The sequence below is a fragment of the Cydia amplana genome, chromosome 5 (genome assembly GCF_948474715.1).
Source record: "Cydia amplana chromosome 5, ilCydAmpl1.1, whole genome shotgun sequence".
NCBI lineage: Eukaryota > Metazoa > Arthropoda > Insecta > Lepidoptera > Tortricidae > Cydia > Cydia amplana.
In genome coordinates this window covers 19,066,564-19,089,978 of record NC_086073.1, presented here as the reverse complement: position 1 = coordinate 19,089,978, position 23,415 = coordinate 19,066,564, and the positions used below count along the sequence as shown (strand labels likewise).

Here is a 23,415-nt window from a genome sequence, read left to right as displayed (position 1 = left end):
GAATGGTATCTATTAATGAAATAGTACATTAGTCAGATAGGCGGCTAATTGAACAAATTACTGATGACTCGAAGCTGTCTTTAATATTTTGAGGTTTGTTCAGATTTAATAACGAAGTGACCGTGTTAGGTTGGCTTACATTGGTCCTTTTTTCATAACGTCGATGAGGAGACAGTTATTACATTATATGTATAGACTGTGAGAAATAAAATACTTTGATTTGAATGAACAATTGTTTTCAAATAATAATATGAAACTTGTCTTGTTACTACTACTACTACAGTTTTATCATGTTATGTATTTCATTTCAACTGACGACTGTAAATTGTTATATAACATAACATTAACATGCTTCATGTTATTTTAGCATTGTATTACATACTTATTAATATTTGCTTTTTCTGGTTCTTTGTGTTTATAATTATGATTACGATATCTCTTTTTGGTATTATTAAATATTTTATTTGCATAACACATAACGTTGTATTCATTAGTAATCAATTTAAAAGGTTTTCGCTTTTTTATAAATATGCAAGTATTTGATTTGAAGTATTGGGTCATTAAATAGATTCTTAGATTGCATACATTAAATAGATAAACAATTCGTTTTTAGTTTGTAACCCAGCTACGCCATAGATAAATTAGTAAGCTTAGTTATTTCTCTATGGCTACGCGTAGACCGCGGAGTATGCGGTTTAATGTTAGTAAATTTGTACCAACATCCAACATCATATTAAAATATCCAGATTCATGTTTATTGATGACAACATTTTGTTCTTATGCTTATCTTGCGCTAACTATTAAGACTAACAAGTCAAAATGAAACCGTGTAAAGTTAAACGCACAAAATGTTGAATTTTACTTTATTAGGTATAGGTACGTATCGAATGTACTGTTTTCAAGCAATAGGTAAATTAATGTCGTTTGTCAATAAAGCACTACAGCCATAAGGTTTCAACCAATAATAGCCCTTTTCAATCAAGGACAGAGTGCCATTTTACCTTAAAAGATTTCGTAAATCACAATCGCAGTTAGCGTTCGAAGTTTAACACATAATGCACTTATCTATTAACCGGTCTATTAGATAAGTAATTAAGTCAATCACATTCAATATTTTCATGCTCCTCAAGGAAGATAAGTTTGTTTGTTATGTTAAAGCCGGAACTGAGTATCTGGAACGCTTTGATCTACGTTCGTATCAAAAATATTGACTGCCATCACCATCAATATGTCGACGGCGGCGTTTGTTTTTCTATAATTATTTGTGCCTTGACGGTATGACGCTCGAGTTTCAAACATATTAATTACCTATTAATAATTTGTGAGCCGTCAGCATCTGCTTTCTGGAAAGGTCATTTTTATTACAGATTTATTTTCACAAAGTTAATGCGAGGGGAGAAATGGAAAACAGCTTGAGTCAGCTATATACGATGGGCAACATTAAGAGGAGGCTATTGCAAAATAGTCGTTTTTATATTGAATGTTTTCACGTTTAAAACGTTGCTGGACCACCTTGAAGACACAAGCCGAGAGTACGGACACTACGGACATCAATAAGACGGAAACCAAAATCATGATAGTTGACAGACTCAATACCCGTCAGCAAACAGACGCCCTTACCAGCTATAAAATAGTTGAAGAGTTCACATACCTAGGCGCTTTTCTGAGCAACATGAGCGGATCTGAGGCCGAAATCAATGTCTCAACTGCAAAGGATATGGAAAAACAGGAATATTCTCAACAAAACCAAAATCAGAATACACTTGCTTTTCCCATATTCCAATAGTGCACTGCCTTATGGGAATATAGTTCAGATCCGGAAACCTTTTTCAACTTTTAGTATATTGTTGGTCATGGTATTGGGTCTCCAAACCTGCTGGGAGACAGCGGCACCGGCCATCTACTTCAGCGAAATGACGTCATCAAAATGACTCTCGCCTCGTTGCGAATGTTGTATATTGCACCCAAAATATGCAATGCACATTATGCACATAACGTATGTGGTATTAAATGAAAACCAAATAAATATACTATATTTAATTTATAGACTGTACAACAGTTTGAGAGCAATTTACAAAGAAATCAAAATGGTGTAAAACATATTTGATTATTTGGGTTTCGCATATATTATATACATATTGTGTGCCAAATTTCATAGTTCAAGGACTTCAAGGTTAACGAAAAGTACCCCATATACATTTTGATTCCCTTGAGAGTGTCGAAATATACGTTTTTTGTGGCATAAACGCTCGTATCTTTTTTTTTTACATTAACTTGGTGATGATTTTTTTCAGCTTCAAGGGACTGTAGACCTGAGTATATTCTGTGCGGAAAGAGAAGAGTCGTGAAATGCATGGGATCAAATAGGCATTTTCGTGAAATTTTGTAACCCGATTCCCAAATTTTTTTTGTGGCTCCGGTTTTTGGATTATTTTCAAAATGCGGACATTGGCATAAAGGCGACGAGGGGAAGAGGAAAGGGGACGACCGCTTTTCCATACAAACGTAGTACCCAATTACCCTTTTTCCTCTCTGCTCTGGATATGGACAGGAACATATTTTTACGTATTTAGATGTGTATTAACCATAGCTACTACCTACCTAGCTACCAGGGTACAGTAGCTAGCTACCAGGGTACTCTAGGCTAGGTGGTCACTAATTACATTCACAAAGGACCTGGCCCCATAGAATGATGTCAAAGATGATCAGAAGTCAAAGCTACTGATTCTTTCATCATCACTCTGAGCTTCGATTCAGTCCTTATGGAATACAAGAAGAACCGTTTGAGTCCAATGTACATAATAGTTTCCTAAATAATGGATAAACATATAGGTATCTTCCTAATTAAAATTTCAGGTAGTAATCAGAGATGCGATTTATTTGAAATATTTCTATTTAAAATGCAAATACAAAATGCAAAATACCTATTTTGTATTTTGCATTTAAATGCCTTTTAGTAAAAAACATTTTGTATTTTATTTGAAATACTTTTCGAGATGTATTTTGCATTTTTAATATTCATTTCAAAATGCAAAATACTTTGTGATTAAGTTTAGCCAACATTACCAGTCAAACAAAATGAAAAGAACGAATGACGCTTGTATTGCTGAATTTGACCGATAGAGGCGTCTGCTAGCCATGCGCGTCCTTTTCTTTTCTTTGGTCAGAGAGCGCGCCTTATAGCCGTTTAGACTCGCGGCTCGGCTCGCGGCGCGTCTCGTGGCTCGCCTCGACACACTCGCATTCGGCTTGTCATTCGGTTATAAACCTTATGCCGTGCCGTTAGTGTTTAAATTATATTCGCTCGACGAGCTTGCGAGCCACGAGAGTCTAAACCGGCTATTATGTCTGACTAGTGTCAATGTGAAACGAAAATGACGAACATTATCTATTCTATTGCTATTCTCATGATAAATACCTAAATAAATATCTGAGATTTGGTCAAAAGGTATTTTATTTTGAAAAAGTATTTTGAAAATACCTATTTTGCATTTAGCATTTGAAATACAAAACGCAAAACTATTTGGTATTTTGCATTTGAAATAGTAAATCTGAAAAGTATTTTGCATTTTGTATTTAAATGCTTTTTTAAAACCATTTTGTACATCTCTGGTAGTAATTACCTACTCTACAATTTTTTTTTATCTAATTAACTACTAAACTGCTACCTAATAGTCTATAATTCTAAATAAGGCATTCATACTGCTGACTGTTCTAAGTTACCAACGAATAATAGTAATAATTTGAGTTAAGGCCTGTGCACAGTGCACACCGGCTGCGTGTGCGTAGATGTGCACGTGCACGTTGTAATATACAGGGTTATAACCGCGAAAATCGAAGTTCGTCAATTGCGGGCATTTTTCTCTGTCACTCTAATAACGTCTTAATAAGAGTAAGAGAAATATCCCCGCAATTTGCGAATTTCAGTTTTAGTGGTAGCCCCCTAGATCCTTATGAGAGACGGCACACCGCTTGCGTGACGTGTGCGTGCGCAGCTCCAACATTTTAGCGCACGCGCACGTGCACGTCTCCGCACACGCAGCCGGTGTGCACTGGCCTTTAGATCAAATAATATTCAATTACATAATAAATTGTATTGAGTAGGTAGGTAGGTAAGTATACAGATATGTTTCAACGTAAATATGATACAAACATTGCAAACTACATTACATGACTAAGTAGGTTTTATAGAATATACCTACAGAAAATATTAAATCAACTACATAACTACAACATATGTAAATAGAACACGAGCAATAGGTACCTATATAAAATACATTTGTAATAATAGTATTTATAAACAAAGATAAAATGGCAAAACATACCTCTCGCGACATTCCCCTGGCCCGGTCCGTTCACTTTGATCCGTCTCCCGTCCGCGGTGCATTTCAGAAGCATAGTTCAGCGCAGACACATGAACATCTGACTCAGTATCTGACTACGGTCAACGAATTGTTCCAAAATCAAAACCACTTCTCAACAGCCTGTTGCCGTCCACGGCGGCGGACGATTGGCCGGCTGCTGTGACGTAAGTCGCAGAAACCACTCAAATCAACACAATACTAATATGTATACCTAACTACCTCTACTTGTCCCTTCACAGTTAAACTTATCTTGAAGTTCTTGAACCAAACCGTTCACTCCACACTAAAACACTTTCTCGTTGAGTATAATAGTTCAATTAACACGAAATATATTTTGTATACCGAAATACTGGACCACAAATTTGACAACACTACTTCTGGCAGATAGCAAGAAAACTGCGCGCTGCGATAGCGCGATGTTTTGATACGAAAATCTGAATGAAACATGCGTGAAGTTCCTGCGTTTGATTATCGCTCTATCTTCTTCCCGCACGTCTCGTCGTTATTTTATTTGTGTATAAGTTTGAACACTAGTTTCAGTTTCACACAAATTAAATTAATGAAACACACACAACAAAGTACAAATTATATTTGCATGTCCTCCGCAACCTTTCTGTCCTCAAATTCATTGAATGTTTTGATAATAATAAAAAGTAGAAAGGTATCTTGATCTTGAGTCTGAAATTATCTACACAACAGACATGTCTGCATGTCTCTGTCATCGATATGATATCGGCGTTGCCATGTAAAAGAAATTAAATGTTAATTTGTTTTCCCATTATAAGATTGAGCAATGACTTTTTTTTTATAAATTTGTTTTATTGATATTTACTCACGCATCAAATTTAAAATAAAAGCAATAATCGATTAAAATTCATAAAATTTAACTTGTTAATTGAATTTTTCATGGCAACTTTTCATACGCCACAGCGTACATTTCCGTCTTTTCATACGTACGTACGTTAGCGCCATTTTGTCTCACTCAACAGACGCCGTGCCGGCTCAGAGCAATATTACCATATTAAAATTTCCTTATTTGTGGAAATTCATACCAAAATGGGCAAGAAAAAGAGTGGCGACAGCAGTGACCAGTCCAGCGAGGAAGAATATGTAGTGGAGAAAGTTCTAGACAGACGCGTGGTTAAAGGCAAGGTTGGTCATCTGGATTTACATTTACTATTTTATAAATTTTATGCAACATTTGGAGCAAATGGTCACGTCTGGGATAGTCAATCTGGAAGCTCCACTTATGCCTCTCAGTTCTAAATATCCTTTCGTGCTATCTGTTTGTTTATTTTACGATGGTACAGCCCGGCTTGTCGATAATAAAATTGCAATTTTAGGCCTCTTTCTTTCTTATCTGTCAGTCTTGCCTCAACCCTTACTCGTGTTATTTATTTATTATAAACATTTATACGAAGGAGGGTGAGCCGATAATAGGAATATCTGTCAAAATACTTAGGCCTGCCTATTTATGAATTTTAGTTTGAATATATTTTTAAAGGCTGTGGCCTTGGCCGTTAAGGCGAAATTGGAGAATCAACTCTGTTTGAGAAAGTGATGAAGATCAGAAAAGGCCCTGCATAAATAACAAAACTAGGACTAATAGACCGTGTGAAAAAGTGGATAAAGTTGTAGGCACAAGAGGTCCCGTTCCTTCCGATAGATGGTGTATCCACAGTGCTGGATATGCAGCCTTGGCTGCCCCAGGCTTCTTATTAAGTACTAACTGCCCTTTTCTAAGCACCTTTCTATATAGACTGCCACCCCTAATATTTGCCTGCCCTAGGCCCGGACCTACTTGAGCCATAAGGCTAATCCGCTACGGTGCCCATGTTGTATACAAATTGCTGCCCCCATGCTTTTCAAATTAAAATTGACAAGATCATGAGCTTGGCCAAGAACAGAAGCCATTTTAGGAACCTAGTCTTTTATAACAGAAGGCCTTGATTGAAGAAATAAATAAAAATTAAAACCTTTTATTTCAGGCAGTGAAAGATACCCATATTGCATACAAAAAAATTTAAACTACACAACCCTCAGGATTCATGGAATGATTGAAGAAGATCAGATATTATAGATCTTTATTCTTGTACTCTTTGCAATATTTACTTTATGGTCAGCTAGTAGCGCTAGGCCAGGGGCACCAATAAGTTACTTCAGGGTTCCAATTCTTAAAATAAAATTACCATCGCGGTCTGTTTCTCCTTGAGTTTACTAAATAAACAAAAAAATTAAATAGGTTGGTGGTCCGGAAGCGAACCGCGGTCCGCCATTTTGTAACCGCTAGGCATCTGTTGGTGAAGATGCTGACATTGTTGATACTTGTCTGTGACAGGTCCAATACCTGCTGAAGTGGAAAGGCTACAAAGAAGAGGAAAGCACATGGGAACCGGAGGACAACCTTGACTGTGCGGAGCTCATCAAAACCTTCGAGGATGCGCGCAAGGAAAAAGAGGTAAGAGGAATAAAAAATCCTTTGTGAACATTTTTTTTTATTTATTTATGTTATGTATAGACAATGAGGGTAGGTTTTGACAGTTGTGTACAAAGTGAGGTAGTTGTGAAAAACCAGTCTGTCAACGCGAACCTGGACCAGTGCATGTGCTTGGACCCTAAACTGTGAGTTATATCAGTGGCGACGAGAAAAACTAGGACAATAGTGTGCAATTACAGTGTAAAGTGTGTGATTTGAGTGAAAAACGCATAAAAGTAGGAAACACTGTGCAAAATGGGCATCAAGTTTGGGGAGTTTGATGTGGCACATGGTAACTGGAAAAATTACATAGAAAGATTTGCTTTCTGTCTGCAGGCAGGTGAGATTGAAGATGACAGTAAAAAGAAAGCTAATTTATTAGCTGTGTGTGGTCCCGACTTGTATGATCTTATTATATCACTGACAGCACCAACTCAAATAAGTGAGGTTACCTTTACAACAATTGTTAGTAAGTTGAACAATCATTTCCACCCAAAGCCAAATGAAATTATCCAGTCTTATAAATTTCATACTAAGTATCAAGAGGAGGGGGAAAAGATTAGGGATTTCATAGCACAATTGAGGAAATTGAGCATCGAGCCTTTTACAAATAAATCTTACGAAAATAGGCCTAAGTTTCATACGTTGTAAGTAGACTATTAAAATGAAAAGTATGTTACTTAATTATAAATTACCTGTTTAATTGTGTAATATATATTTTATTTTAATAATAATAATAACAAAGTCTTTGGCTAGTGTAAAATATTCTCGCACCCAAAACATCAGGGTATTATCATGAGTGGTTCTCCACTAGGTCATTCATGCTCCCAGTACTAGTTTTGTTTGAAAAGTTGGATCATGAAAAATTTCCATGTTCTTTCATAAAAAGCTAGTATTGGGGGCATGACTTTCTTCATTAAACAATACATGATGTACACTGTAACCTGCACTAAACATTGTATCTGCAGAAATCAAAGAAGCCCGAGGAGCGAGCCAAGAAACGCGTCCGCGAGTCGAGCGAGGACACGCGCAAGTCCCGCGGCGCGTCCGTGTCGTCCGCCGACGGCGCCGACGCCAAGCGCAGCAAGGACAAGGACGACAAGAAGTCCGGCTTCGAGAAGGGGCTCAAGGCTGAGAAGATTATCGGTAATACTACTAGTTACTCGCAACCATCAATGATATTATATAACCATAGATAGGTTATACCACAGACAATCCAACCTCTAGACATAGCATAGTCGCGCTACCCCCTCTGCCACACATACGGTAGCGTTACTCCATCTTCGAGTCAATCCCGTGCCGTGATTGGTCCGTGTCTTTGAACGGACCAATCACGGCACGGGATTCGCTCACCTCGTCCCCCCGCACCACCGTATTTTTGGCAGCATCGGTTTCATGAAAGAATTGGCCTAAGCTCAGTCTAGAGGTTAGATTGTCAGTGGGTTATACTCATACTTGAGGAGCACAAAAAATACTTCCATATTTATTTCTCTGCCTACGAAGAAATCTGTTATTTTTGATTAATTTTCTCATTCCATCCATCTTTGTCATACTCGTTGTTAAACATAAGGTCGTCTTTTTCTCCTTTGGTGTGCCGGAGCTCGTTAGCACGTGCACATTTCGCGCTTGTCCAGGCGCGTCTAAAGGCAACTTGTCCATTTTGTCACAAGTTAAGCGCTTCAATTTTGGAATGCCTATAACCTATCTTGAGTTATAAATCATTGGCAACCATACTCGCAACCAATCCTGTCGTATCTTACTCAATTTTTGACTGCTCCGAACAGTAATTGTGTGAGAAAGAGATGTTCATTAGGAAGGGACAACAAAATTTGTGATATCACAGTGAGAACTATATATCTACTTTTTGCCGTGACGTACTGAGAGCATACTAATACTAAGCAAATAATAAGCTTTCCATGCAAATTGTAAGGAACATATTTTCTACCTCCAAATGGAAATATCAACCTTGTGTCTAATTGTTTTTGCTTGATTTAACATTAGTACCAGTACATTTTTGTTGAAAAATATGTGAACTGATGTGTTAATGAGTGTTTTAACATGATTACTGTTCCAGGTGCGAGTGACGCGACGGGGCAGCTGATGTTCCTCATAAAGTGGGCCGACTCGGACGAGGCCGAGCTGGTGCCCGCCAAGATCGCTAACGTCAAGTGTCCGCAGGAGGTGAGACGATTTCCTTTTCAACTTCATATATCTATCACTACACCTTATAAAACAAAGTCCCCCGCCGCGTCTGTCTGTGTGTATGTATGTTCTCAATAAAATCAAGAACCACTGAACGGATTTTCATGCGGTTTTCACCTATCAATAGAGTGATTAAGGAAGGTTTAAGTCGTGAAGCCAGGGTGGGTCGATCATTTATTTATAATGCCTTTACCTTGCCATGACATTGGGTACAGAAGCAAGACGTGAGTGATCCAAGGGCTGATTCAGCTTTAATAACTTCAAAACTAGTTATTTTTTAATTACACAAACGGGGCCACCGCGATATAATTTAATTGTTTTTACCTTTAATTCCGACGTTTCAGCTGTGTTGCACCAGCTATGGTCACGGAAAGACTGACGTCCCAACAAATGTCAACGGAGATATTAATAAAACACCACTAAACTACCCGAAATTAGTTAATAAAAATGTTCGGGGTAGACAAAGAAATGGCAGCTACCCGTCAAAGTTTAATGTTTATTGTGAGCGTGACTAAACTTAGTGGTGTTTATATATATAAACACCACTGAACTACCCGAAATTAGTTATATATCTCTGTTGACATTTGTTGGGAAGTCAGTCTTTCCGTGACCACAGCTGGTGCAACTCCGCTAAAAGACCCGTTTGTGTAATTAAATATGTGTACAAAACGCGAGAGTTTAAAGTGTTATAATTATTTTTTTAATGACTTGTCCTAGACTCAGCCCAGGGAGGAGTCATGTCCCCATATAGGTTCTGTTTTCTGTTCAGAACATCAATGACAATCAGGAAAACTCCTACGGTTCAGATTCTCAATTGGAGACGTGTTACACTTACCCATGTGTTATCACACCAGCATTATAAGATAAGATAATCTTTATTGGTACAATACAGGTACACGTCAGATACAATTTACATTAACAGTGATGTGTCTCGTTGCAGGTGATCACATTCTATGAGGAGCGGCTGACATGGCACACGCCGGCCGAGTCCGAGTGAGATGCGCCCTCCGCGCGCCACTTACAAGCGCATCTACCCGACACACCGTCTACCGCCTGACTACCATCCACACCTGACTCAGTTAACCTTATTCTAAACACATAACACCTTGCATCTATCTGGTCACCAAACACTCTCTGCTAAGGGCGACAGAGAAATAATATATATCTTTCTTGGTCCTACTCGGCAGAAAGTGTCCGGCGATCAATTAATGATCAAATACAAATACAAAATACAAAAAATATTTGTATTTGAATTAATGATCAGTTGAAAGCGTTGCTGTTAGAATTCAATCGAGATTTCGGTTTCCAGTTTCATCTCTGGTTATTATCAATGATTTATAACTCAAGATAGGTTATAGGCGTTCCAAAATTGAAGCGCTTACCTTGTGACAAATTGGACAACTTGCCTTTAGTCGCGGCTGGACAAGCGAGAAATGTGCACGTGTTAATGAGCTCCCGCACACCGAAAGAGAAAGAGACGACCTTATGTTTAACAACGAGTGTGACAACGATGGATGGAATGAGAAAATTAATTAAAAATATCAGATTTCTTCGTAGGCACAGAAATAAATATGGAAGTGTTTTTTGTGCACCTCAAGTATAAGTATAACCTATCTATGGTTATATAATATCATTGGTTATTATCTATAGTTTGTAAAAGGACTGTCTCATTGCATAGACAGAGAGAATCATACTATCTTTGTCTTACACTAGTACTAGCACCCAAAAGAAAAGGATGAGTATAGTTTTCCTGGTTCTTACTGACTGACAAATTGATTTGACCAACTATAGTTATCTTAGATAGAAAGGCATTTATTTAGAACCTGATGCTGAACATGATTTAAAATCGGAGATCAAGGTCTAAAAAGTGACAAGGGGTACATTTAACTATTGCCATTTATACTGTCACTAATACTTCGTAATACTGGCATATTCAAGTATATCAGATCCAAATATAATTTAAAATCCGCGATACTAATGAAGTAATGACATTCTCAGTATCACAATAATACCAAGTGATTTTTAACCGTGCCCATAAAACGTTCAGCTCTGTGGAAATATTGGGAAGCACACAGTCATGTCACAAGGTGCGCAAAAACATCTGAACAGTTATTGTCAACATTATAGATTGTTCAAATATTTTTGAACATCCTGTTTTAGTAAAATGTTAGTGATTTGTCTTGATTCTAATTAACAACGTGAGCAACGCAATTTTACTCTTCAGGCCAGTGCAAAACCGAAAATGCACAAGTGAAACTTGTCTAAAGTATGTTTTCACAATGTTCCATAATAAGATGAGCTTGTAAATGATGCGGGGGGAAATATGGTGTTAGCGTGCGTTTATATTAGACATAAAGTGGAAAGAACTATTCTAAAATCATGACTTTCACAATACTTATTGTGGTATGTAATTTTACAACTTTTTTTTTTTGTAATTGTCACACTTGGGAAATATCAGGGCTTTTTAATTACAGTATTTGTTAGTGACTCCTTTGTAAAAACATCTCAGTACCTTATTTTAAAAGTACAGGTTAAAATTTTAAAGTTGTAAACTAGCGAATGTTTCTCTGCAAATGTAGATGCAATTGACATTTGCTTGACCAATGCGTTGCTAATTTAGACTTAACACATTGATTGCCACCCAGCCAAACAAGACTTCCGCGTCAGGTCACAAAAATTTCGTCATATAAAGCTGTAGTACCACGATCCCGACTATCGGGTCGTCCGGCCTGGGAACGAAATCATAAAATACCCGATAGTCGGGTTTTCGTCACTGAATGTGTTAAAGTTTATTGTAGTTATGTAAAAACGGACCCTGACCCGGACAATTCGCGAGATGTGACAATGTGACAGCGATAGACCCGCTACTAAGTGTTGTCCATTTTAAGCAAGAACGCATGCTAGCATCTTTTAACATTAATGTAATAATCGTTTTTATTTCCCAGGTACTAAAATTACAGCCTCAATTTAAACTTCCTGTCATTTTAGTACAAAATCAAGATGATTGGGTACTTTGGGTAGTAAGTTGGCCAGTCAAACTTTAATTTTACTATCTGGGATGTAAATACAAATAGTGTAAGTACGATTGTGATGCGGCGCAGATGTACTCTCGCGTGGCTAGATACATATTATATTTACGGCTAGCACGACTTTTTTCTTCTTCCTCGCGTTATCCCGGCATTTTTGCCACGGCTCATGGGAGCCTGGGGTCCGCTTGACGACTAATTCCATGATTTGACGTAGGCACTAGTTTTGTGAAAGCGACTGCCATCTGACCTTCCAACCCAGAGGGGAAACTAGGCCTTATTGGGATTTGTCCGGTTTCCTCACGATGTTTTCCTTCACCGAAAAGCAACTGGTAAATATCAAATTCTGTCATGTCAAAAGTCACATAGACGTTCCATCTTTAGCAAAGCACAGTGTGATGTGCTGTAGGATTTGGTCGTTAGTCAGCGGCGCTGTCGAAACATTTAGCGTGGTCCTAATTTAAGTACAGTGGTCAACATATATATAGGAGCGGCCAAAGTGCTTAAAATTATCTGAACAGTTGCTTAACAATAACTTAAACATGTTGAGAGCACCTTGTCCGCTCCATATTACAATAGGTTGGTCTTGTACAGTGGGCCAAGAAAGTGGTCTACCACCCTACAGTTGAGGTTCGTTGGAACGTCATGAGACAACAAGGTCGATTTACTTTAAACTTCGTTAGAAAAGTCAACCTTAGCGATCGTTAGATCTCGCAGAAACTTTTGTCAAATCTGGTAGACCACTTTCTTGGCCCACTGTACCACCGCCCACACTGTTAACTGTACATCGATAGACCTTATGCCTTTTGTAATAAGGTCGACCGATGTACAGTTAGGAGTGTTGCTGTTTGTATGAAAGCAATTTGTAGCTAGCCGCGCTGAAATTTGGTTGGTTTAGAGGTCTGTGCACAGCGATGCACGTGACCGTTGTAATGTATGAATCCTCATAAGAGACATCAGTGACATCACATAAAGTAGGTATATTTTTTTATTCGGTAGACTAAAATGACATTTCATATTATGAAATGTTATTTTAAGTTCATATTATGAAATGTCATTTTAGTCTACAGAATAAAAAAATAGACTAGCTTGCGTGGCGTGCGCGTGTGCACCGACCTTTAGGGCCTACGGCGTTTGATATTCCACATGTGTATGGACTTAGGTAAGGTTTAGGTTAGTATTACGCATTTGGAAGTTGTGTTTCTATTCCAGTGTAAGATATTATGACGTCACCGCTGTGATGGCGGTTTCTGTGTAACTTTGGTTTTAGTTTAGGAAATAACTTGTCAACAAGTATATAACAAAAATAAGTACTTTTGGTATATATTTTTGAGAAAGTTGAAGAAATTTCCACGTTTTATAGACAAGAACCACACATGTCTCTTAACAGGTATCTAAAATTGATATGAGATAAGGAGGATGTTCTCAGTTCTGAAATAAATATTAATTATAAATCAGCTCGGTTATTTTATTTATTCGTGCCCCACTACTGCAGATCCAAACCACACAGTGGAATCTTGATAATCCAGTGTGATAACCGCCTAAGTTTTTTCTACCGAGTTCCGCCATTTTATACACCTCTAAAAGTAAATCCTTATCTTTTAGTCCAATGTTGACTGAATGCCTACCGAGAATTTATTTTTCACACCTATTCAGAAAAGAGCTTTTTCTTCTCTGCTAGGAGGGATCAAAGTGGCACTTTTCCTCCCTGCTAGGAGGGAGCAAAGTAACACTTCTGTTCTAGCACACTTTTTACATTTTTTTGCACATTATTTTTTTAGCTTAAATAATCTGTTTAAGCATTAGATTGTATCAACACTAAGATTTTCTTATTTTCCTCATAGTTGATGTGAAAAGCAGTATGTGTCACACGTATTAAAATTATTTCGTCTTGGGCGTTAACACTTGAATCCCTCATTACGCTCAGGATTCTACATTATCTATTCTATTGTAGAATTCATCGCTTCATTCAGGATTGAATGTACGCCCTTGACGGAAATATATCATTTTGATCCGATTAAATCCGACAAAGACCGAACAGAGCAACATCGACCTATGTGCATATACATAAAGTTCAACTTCAGTTTTGACACTTCAATATGATGTGGCGTCTGAGTGACAGGTTTTGTGTTTGACACGGCGTGGAAAAGGTTAAACGAGCAATTCTTGTATATTTATTTATATATATTTCGGGGATCTCGGAAACGGAATGATTTCGATGAAATTTGCTAAATGGTCACAGAGCAACATAGACCTACGTGCATATGCATAAAGTTCAATTTCAGTTTTGACACATCGGTGACGTGGCGTCAGCGTGACAGCTTTAGTTTGACACGGCGTCAAAAAGGTTAAATTTTTTGGGAAACAATAGAGACCCGGACGTAACCAACAGTCCGCAATGTAACTAAAATTGCATACAAGTTCGCGCGCCGTCTAAATCAGCCCTAAAGTTAAATAAAACTATGTAGGACAAATCCAATGATACACATTTGTTTGGTGTTGCAAGATTGCACTTCATTTAATTCGATTGATCCTATTAAATACATACATTTTACTATGTATATGAGCTTGTAACGTAAATTAAATACTAACATAACCCCCATGATACTTACAATACTTAATTAAAATAATATAATTATTAAATACCTAGATACGAACATAATGTAAAGGTACAGAACAGTACGAAAACTATTAGAATGATGGCAACCCAGGCGGGCATAGTACCTGAAAAAGAAAAATTGCGGTTGTAGGTAGAATGAAATGGAAACGGATGTATAACGATGAGTGCTCCGAGGAATTGTTCGGATCAATCTCTGCCGCTTCTTTACGCCAGTGGTTCCCAAAGTTGCCTGGGCCGACCAACCGGGCGGTCACCAGTCGGTCGTATATCATAAAAAAAAACCGGCTAAGTGCGAGTCGGACTCCGCACCATCAACAAAAAATTGAGCAAAACAAACAAAAAAACGGTCACCCATCCAAGTACTGACCCCGCTCGACGTTGCTTAACTTCGGTCAAAAACACGTTTGTTGTATGGGAGCCCCACTTAAACAGAACAGAAATGGGTCTCTATTGTTTCCCAAATAGTTTTAAGCCATAATGCATTGTTTGCCCGAATTTTCGTTAGTCATAATTCATTTGGTTCAGAAACGCGTCACTTTTCAGGATTGCCATAAAACAAACCTAACTTATCTACTTATAGGATAACCTAACGAAAATCCTGAAATGTTAACGGTTTCAGTTTTATGACAAACAATACATTATGGCTTAAAACTATATGGGAAACAACGGGACCCCAACAGAAATACATCTGTGAAAATTTCAACTGTCTCGCTATCACGGTTCGTGAGATACAGCCTGGTGACAGACGGACGGACGGACAGCGGAGTCTTAGTAATAGGGTCCCCTTTTTACCCTTTGGGTACGGAACCCTAAAAAAGTAAGGTCAAATAACAAGATGGGTATTGTTATGTATATATCTGGTTTCGATCAGATGACGGGAGTAGAAGTCAAACACCTTATGTGTGATAGTATAAGAACATTCTGAACCTTTATTCTCTAAATGCCTACTGTTTTATACACGTTAGGTTGCGCTGACACAAGCAATATGCGTTTATGTCGCAGTAAACCAAAGCGTTACTGCTAAACACTAAAAGTGGACATTGACCACATTACAAAGGTAGGGCAGGGATTGTAGCCAGGCTGCAGGTATACTCACTCGGGTAGGGCAGGCTGTGCACGGCGAGGCAGTTGTCGACGGAGATGGACAGTAGCGCGGCCTCGGCGCCGCTGGTGACGGGCGGCCCGAAGGCGCGCGTCGGGAGGAACTCCAGCCCCGTCACGAACATGCGGTGCGCGCGCGGCACGTGCAGCACCAGCTGGAATATAAACAGACGCTGAAGATACCACAATCATCAGAAAGTAACCACAGATGTTACTGTAAGGGACATGAGAGGGACGCATAGAAACAAATTGCTTTTACCTATAACTAGACTAGCGTTATCTAGGAAAAACGTCCTTTTTTTTTTAATATCCTTTCAGATGAATTTAAAGAATTGCACCTACAGACATTTAAAAAAACACTGTTTAACCATTTAATTGAGAATTGTTATTATTCTGTAGATGAATATATAATCAATTGTAAATTGTAATTTAATTTTAATTATTAATTTAATGTTATCACATGTATTTAAAAATGTATTATGTAGGTACAGAACTGCATGAATAATCGTAGTGTGTAAGTTTAGCTTTATTTGTACATAGTTAGGTTAGCTAGTTAGTAAGTAGTAATATTTGTACGCCTGTCATGGCAAAACAAGAACCGTTCTGTAATGAAATATTGAACACCTATGTATATACACGCTTGTTTAATGCAAATAAACGATCATTCATTCATTCAAGGCCTGAGTGGACGCTCGAGTTGAGCGTGCAGCGGAGCGTGCATGTTAAACAAATGCAAACGTATAGGAGCGGCCTTAGTGCACGCTGCTCACATCACGCGTGAGCCCGACGCCACGCCGCACGCCCCGCCGAACGCTCCGCTTCGAGCGTCCACTCAGGCCTTACACTTAGTGCGGTGGCGTAGTATGCGCGGGCGAAGCTGCCCCTTGCACTTAAGGGGGCCTCGCGAGAGGCAGGCATTTTTATTGCAAAGGTTGCAAAAATCGTCAAAAATAGATGACGTAATTTATGAACAGCCCCCTGGACCTAAGTATCAAACGAAAAATATCCAGATCTGACGACCGAGACTACCCGATTTTTTCTATGTTAATAAAAGAGGGACGGGTAAATAATCGTCCATCATCTCTCACAGCCCGAGCGCTCAGTGATTCGTTCACGATGACAGTCTTCCGGAGCTCCCCATTGGTGGGATCCTAGACTTGTATCATACATACTAACCTGCAAGCTGAACGCCACATAGATATCCACTGAGCCACTAAACATGGTCCCGACGCCCACAAATCTTCCATCATCTCTCACGGCCAACGCGCTCAGTGATTCGTTCACGATGACAGTTTTTCGCAGCTCCCCATTGGTGGGATCCTAGACTAGTATCATACATACTAACCTGCAAGCTAAACGCCACATAGATATCCACTGAGCCACTAAACATGGTCCCGACGCCCACAAATCGTCCATCATCTCTCACAGCCAACGCGCTCAGTGATTCGTTCACGATGACAGTTTTTCGCAGCTCCCCATTGGTGGGATCCTAGACTAGTATCATACATACTAACCTGCAAGCTAAACGCCACATAGATATCCACTGAGCCACTAAACATGGTCCCGACGCCCACAAATCGTCCATCATCTCTCACAGCCAACGCGCTCAGTGATTCGTTCACGATGACAGTTTTTCGCAGCTCCCCATTGGTGGGATCCTAGACTAGTATCATACATACTAACCTGCAAGCTAAACGCCACATAGATATCCACTGAGCCACTAAACATGGTCCCGACGCCCACAAATCGTCCATCATCTCTCACAGCCAACGCGCTCAGTGATTCGTTCACGATGACAGTTTTTCGCAGCTCCCCATTGGTGGGATCCTAGACTAGTATCATACATACTAACCTGCAAGCTAAACGCCACATAGATATCCACTGAGCCACTAAACATGGTCCCGACGCCCACAAATCTTCCATCATCTCTCACGGCCAACGCGCTCAGTGATTCGTTCACGATGACAGTTTTTCGCAGCTCCCCATTGGTGGGATCCTAGACTAGTATCATACATACTAACCTGCAAGCTAAACGCCACATAGATATCCACTGAGCCACTAAACATGGTCCCGACGCCCACAAATCGTCCATCATCTCTCACAGCCAACGCGCTCAGTGATTCGTTCACGATGACAGTCTTCCGGAGCTCCCCATTGGTGGGATCCTAGACTAGTATCATACATACTAACCTGCAAGCTGAACGCCACATAGATATCCACTGAGCCACTAAACATGGTCCCGACGCCCACAAATCTTCCATCATCTCTCACGGCCAGCGCGCTCAGTGATTCGTTCACGATGACAGTTTTTCGCAGCTCCCCATTGGTCGGATCCCAGAGTTGGATGAGCCCCTTTTGTTTGCCGGAGCGCGCGAGGGGGTTAGCGATCGTGAACATGCGATATTCGTTTTTCTTGTCCTCTATAGAGCCGAATCTGTAAAGAATTCAGTATTTTTAGTATCTCAGGCGTTGAATGAACATTTTTACCACTTTTCGTTCTTAACTTAAAACGTAAGTAAAATACGTCAAAGCGGCATAGTACAAGACACAAGGGCCCTAACGATTTGGGCGCCATAAAACAATAGGGTATTTGACTGTATTTAAAATAAATGATTTTACACCATGCATGAAATAAAGCACCAGAAGATTAATAGAAAAACGTAGACAGCAGTTATGTTTAGACACAATTTCTATTTTAAAACCCGTATCAAACTACAAAGAGTAGGTAATTTGATTGTGACGGCACATGCTAGAGTTTCATAGAAATTCCATAGTAGCAAAATAGATTTGACAGTTCGTAATAAACTGATTTGACTAGTAGTCAAACACCCTATTGTCTGGCACTCCTATGCGACACTGCCAATTTAAGGGAATATTAAAATCACCCGAAAATGGATGATGTATCGTATGCTAAGCTTAGCATGTAGAATTGAGGTATTTGGTGTAATCGCAACATCATCTGGCGCGACTTCTAGTATGGACTCGCGCACGAGAACGCAAGTTGTGCTAGACCGCCAGATTACTGGGCAGTATGTACCAGAGTCAGGTGACCATGTGATACTCACCGGCACCGGCGGAACAGGTACTTGCTGCCGTTGGGCGGCTGACACGCGACGGCGAGGCGCGGCGGCGCGCGGCGCGACGTGTGCCACAGGTGCGCCAGCCCGTCCTTGCCGATGCTCGCCAGTGTGGAGTCGCAGGGGCTGAAGTCTAGGTCGTCCAACTGAAAAAAATTGGTGTTATTACACGACTGTATCTTATACCTTTAAACGAGCATTTCTTGTATATTTATTTATTTAATTATATGTATATATATTTTGAGGATCTCGGAAACGGCTCTAAGGATTTCGATGAAATTTGCTATGCGAGGGTTTTCGGGGGTGAAAAATCGATCTAGCTAGGTCTTATCTCGGGGAAAACGCGCATTTTTGGATTTTAATATGTTTTCTGAGCAAAGCTCGGTCTCCCAGATATATTTTGTTTAGACAGCGCCAAAACTAGTTTTGAAAACTCGAAACTAGTTTACTAACTGAAAAATAACATAATGGCGCAGTGATCCAAAATGAGTCTCCGCTTTCGACAGAAGTACACGTCAGTTGTCCCGCTATCTCCCGCCAGTTATCGGCTTGGATATCCTGCACTTAAAGCTCGATTCAATAAAAGAGTATATGTAGTCAAAAAACCTCTGTAGCCGGGCTAGCACATGGCATGATTGATTGGCGCGAAAGTATTTCGTCGCGAGGCAGACTACCCGTCCGTCTTTAATGAATACAGTTAAAAAAAAGAAGAGTAGTCAGTCTATCTCGCGGGCAAGATACTGTGCTAAGCCTACAGAGGTCCTTACAGTGGTATAAACAAACTACTCACCTCTTTAGTGTGTGCATCCAACACGAATAGTAACTGCATGGCGGGAAAGCTCCAGACTCGCACCTTGCAGTCTGCGCCACCCGTCGCCAGCAGTTTACCGTTGTGGCTGATGCGGACCACCCTCTGCAGCGGGTCCGGGCTGCAACAACCAGTCGGTAAAGTTACCATACACAATTATAACGATAAGAAGTTTTTTTTTATCTTAATTTTTAAAGGGGTTTTGTCACACAGTGACTATGTCACCCCTGTACTGAGATCAAGTAATAATGTAGAAGCGTAGCATTACTTCCTATAGGATGTATTTGGATAATACCTAAAATCACCCCTAAATTCAGCATTCACAGCCCATTTTTAGGGTTCCGTACCCAAAGGGTAAAGACGGGACCGTATTACTAAGACTCCACTGTCCGTCTGCCTGTCCGTCACCAGGCTGCTCATGAACCGTGATTTTCACAGATGATGTATTTTTGTTGCCGCTACAACAACAAATACTAAAAAGTACAGAACCCTCGGTGGGCGAGTCCGACTTTTCCCAAAAACCGGACAAGATACCGGTACGGTGGTGGTGGTAGTAGTTTTACATCATCATTTAGTTACTAGAGTGCTAGTAACTAAATATTGATGTAAAACTACTTTACCAGTCAAGGGGTATTGTTTAAAAACCTAAACAAACAAACTATAATCAAATTTAAGCTGTCGTCAATCATACTAACATTAAACTTTTGCTATGTCATTAAGGTAATTAAAGATACACAAAAAACCAAAATAACTTGTGCATGAATTGTAATATCAAAGGTGTTTCGCTATCAGTTTATTTACAGCTTGTTTTTACTTGAATGACAAGTAAAAGTAGACGCCAACTCATGCCATGCACCAATGGAATGCAAAACAGTAAGTGCGAGAGTTTTTGCTACTGATAATACTGATATATTAAAAATGGCCTACAAATTAGAGCACCTAGGTAACTATCTAGGTGTCTAGACATACTTAGAGGTACTTAGGTGTAAATGTTTACTGTATAAACTTGAGTATGGTGGCTTTATAATTAATGCCAATAGATTTAATTTAACCATTAAACTTGGCAATTATTGTGTGAATGTTACTAATGGTACCTCCTAGATTATGATAATAACTGTGTTTGATTGACATAAATTATCAGAAGCTAAAAGATCATAAAGTAAACATTGGGGTAAAAAGAATTACATTAATAATCAAATAAATTCTATCCTGTTTACTTTTTTGTTTAAATATTAAATGTAAATAAATATTAAATGTAAATAGATGAGAACTAAGACAAATGAAGAAACTTATCTAGTTCTTCTATTAATGTAGAGACAACTCTTTACTAAACAAGACTGCAATATGGAAGCAGTGTACAATCAACTACAATCAAGTCACTTTACTAGGCTTGAAGAAAGTAGGCAGTAAATGCTCATTTGGGTACTGTGAAATCACTAGTGTGGTCACAGTCTGATAAATGTGGCAGCGGCAGTATACTAAATATCACCCATGCCACTCATTAATGCAGGTTGTTCAATTATTCAACACTAGCAATAATCGATTGATTTGTGTCATTCTCATTAATGATGCAGGTAAAAGGAAGCCATATTAACCATACAAAATTATAGCCAAGGAAGTTAGAATCTTGTTGTATTTTCAATTAGGTTGAATTTCATTTGTTAGAAAATTTTATGACACAAATGAAATGCTACTTACTTAGTTTTTAATTAAGGTTGACATTCCATCGAAACTGAGTGTACATCCTAATGTACATTGGGTGGCACGAGGTTAAAACAGGAAACAGCCTGATGTTTTTATGAATGGTTGAGGAATTAAATCAGTTGAGTTTAATAACATTGTTATCTTATTTCTGTGATTGATAATGTGATTGGTAAACAAGGTATAAAGCTGCAAATTTATGTCTAGGTGGCTAGAGTTCCTATAATAGCTGATGGTGTAAATGACTAGAAGAAATCATATAGCAAACCTGATGTTCAATACTATCACTACATAGTATAAAATAAAGTCGCTTCCCGCTGTCTGTCTGTCTGTATGCTTAGATCTTTAAAACTACGCAACGCATTTTGATGCGGTATTTTTTAATAGATAGAGTGACTCAAGAGGAAGGTTTATGTATAATTTGTTAACCCGTGCGAAGCCGGGGCGGGTCGCTAGTATAGAATAAAAGTATTACCCAAAATCTGTCTGGATGCTGTCGCTGGGCCTTATTTCAAATGACATTCTCTTCTCCATAGTATTGCTGTTCTTGTCTGTTTTGGAAATGTTCTCATTCTCTGACACGGTTCGTCTTCTTCGCCGTACGAGTCCATTCTCTGCGCGGAAGCTGCCCCGTCGCATCTCCGCAGCATCCACCATGCGGATGTTGACCCGGTAGAGTTGGCAGTGGCTCTCCTGGCCTGCCGTGAGGAACGTACGGTTGTCGGCCGTCCGCACCGCGCACGTCATCACCACGTTAGGCCCCGTCTCGTGCCTCATCACCTCCTCCGCCACGAACCTTGTCCCATTATGCGACAACTCGAATATTTCCTACAAAAACACATGAAAACTCATCAACATCAAAGTGAACGTACGGCCACTAACAGAAACATGAAATTACACAGACTTAGTTCAAGGATAACTGCGATGACACGTAGTATCAGTCGATTTATCACAATTAGTTCAAATTTCGTAAACAAAGGGATAATACTCACGAATCCATTCGCGACGCCTGTGTTCGAGGCTCCGCCGCCTCCGGCCACCAGAACATGTCGATTCGTCAATGTCTGAAGCGTGTAAAGTGGAAAATCCACTCGCGCAAGCAGACCGTCGCATCGATTCCGAGACATTTTAGCTTATAACATTTATCTATCACAAATAACACAGCCGTTGGTTATAAATAACACTGTCTAGAACACGAACAAAGCTGCATGAGTCCGCTTTTATTTATAACAACACGGGGACTAATTGTAATATGGAAAAAACAACGCGAATTCCTCCACTAAACTTGATGAAATTCGCTTAGTTCCAACATGACAAAAGTCAAATTTGACAGAACGCGTTTACGGGTGTAGCTAAACACAGATGAGTCACGCAGTAAATAATTAATTTTGGTTATTAATATTACTCAATTAATTAAGGAAGATTACTTGTTGGGCGTATTTGAATTCACGCTATCAAACGGAATATATTTTGGTGTTTAAGCTAGGTATTTATGTAGTAAACTTTCAGCTAAGACTTTAGGCCACGTCATGTTTGACGTAGACTTTATACCGTGATGCAACGAAACGTAGCCAGCCCAAACCCACTTTCGTAATGAGGCCGTCAGGCCGATTTTAAAAGTATACTTGAGTCAAAGAGTAGTATAATAGATATATGACTTGAGTTATGAGTAACAGGGTTTAAATATAATTGTAACACCTCTTTTATCTTCAATACTTCTGTTGCTTTACAGTACAGCCAGTGACAACATATTTATGACTTCCTTTCCTGCCGGCAAGTCCGGCAACTTGAGTCTGTACGGAAAGAGAAGAGTCGTGAACTGTATGTGTAGGTACGTGATAATGTATGGGATCCATCCAATACATTCTGCGACTCTTCTCTTTCCGTACAGACTCTACATATACGTAAAGTCTATATTAGAGTCTGTGCGGAAAGAGAAGAGTCGTGGAATGTATGGAGCCCAATACATTCCACAACTCTTCTCTTTCCGAACAGACTATCAAAATATATTAAAGGTTTTCAGGAAAAAAAACGCAAAAG

General features: G+C 39.3%; 4 protein-coding genes across 4 annotated transcripts in view; 2 read left to right on the top strand and 2 right to left on the bottom strand.

The window, feature by feature from the left end:
• LOC134648382 (nuclear factor of activated T-cells 5) overlaps positions 1–4,849 on the bottom strand; it is a 104,650-nt gene extending 99,801 nt beyond the window's left edge. The window contains exon 1 of the mRNA XM_063502911.1: positions 4,326–4,849. Within this exon, the coding sequence (XP_063358981.1) occupies positions 4,326–4,398 (73 nt within the window). The 5' untranslated portion in view covers positions 4,399–4,849. The remainder of the gene's footprint in view (positions 1–4,325) is intronic.
• The window catches only part of LOC134648378 (dedicator of cytokinesis protein 7), a 258,518-nt gene that overhangs the window by 161,448 nt on the left and 73,655 nt on the right, over positions 1–23,415 (top strand). The gene's annotated exons all lie outside the window — the stretch shown is intronic.
• On the top strand, positions 5,325–10,135 carry LOC134648373 (chromobox protein homolog 5-like). Its single transcript, XM_063502901.1, has 5 exons — positions 5,325–5,516; positions 6,703–6,822; positions 7,809–7,986; positions 8,915–9,021; positions 9,983–10,135. The coding sequence occupies exons 1-5, from the start codon at positions 5,421–5,423 to the stop codon at positions 10,037–10,039; spliced, it is 558 nt and encodes a 185-aa protein (XP_063358971.1). The 5' UTR covers positions 5,325–5,420; the 3' UTR covers positions 10,040–10,135.
• On the bottom strand, positions 14,557–22,699 carry LOC134648146 (prolactin regulatory element-binding protein). The gene is made up of 7 exons (XM_063502625.1): positions 22,368–22,699; positions 21,851–22,203; positions 19,657–19,795; positions 18,855–19,012; positions 17,980–18,223; positions 15,785–15,944; positions 14,557–14,792 (listed from the first exon to the last, which is right to left on the bottom strand). Exons 1-7 carry the CDS (start codon positions 22,500–22,502, stop codon positions 14,707–14,709), a joined length of 1,275 nt encoding a protein of 424 aa, XP_063358695.1. The 5' UTR covers positions 22,503–22,699; the 3' UTR covers positions 14,557–14,706.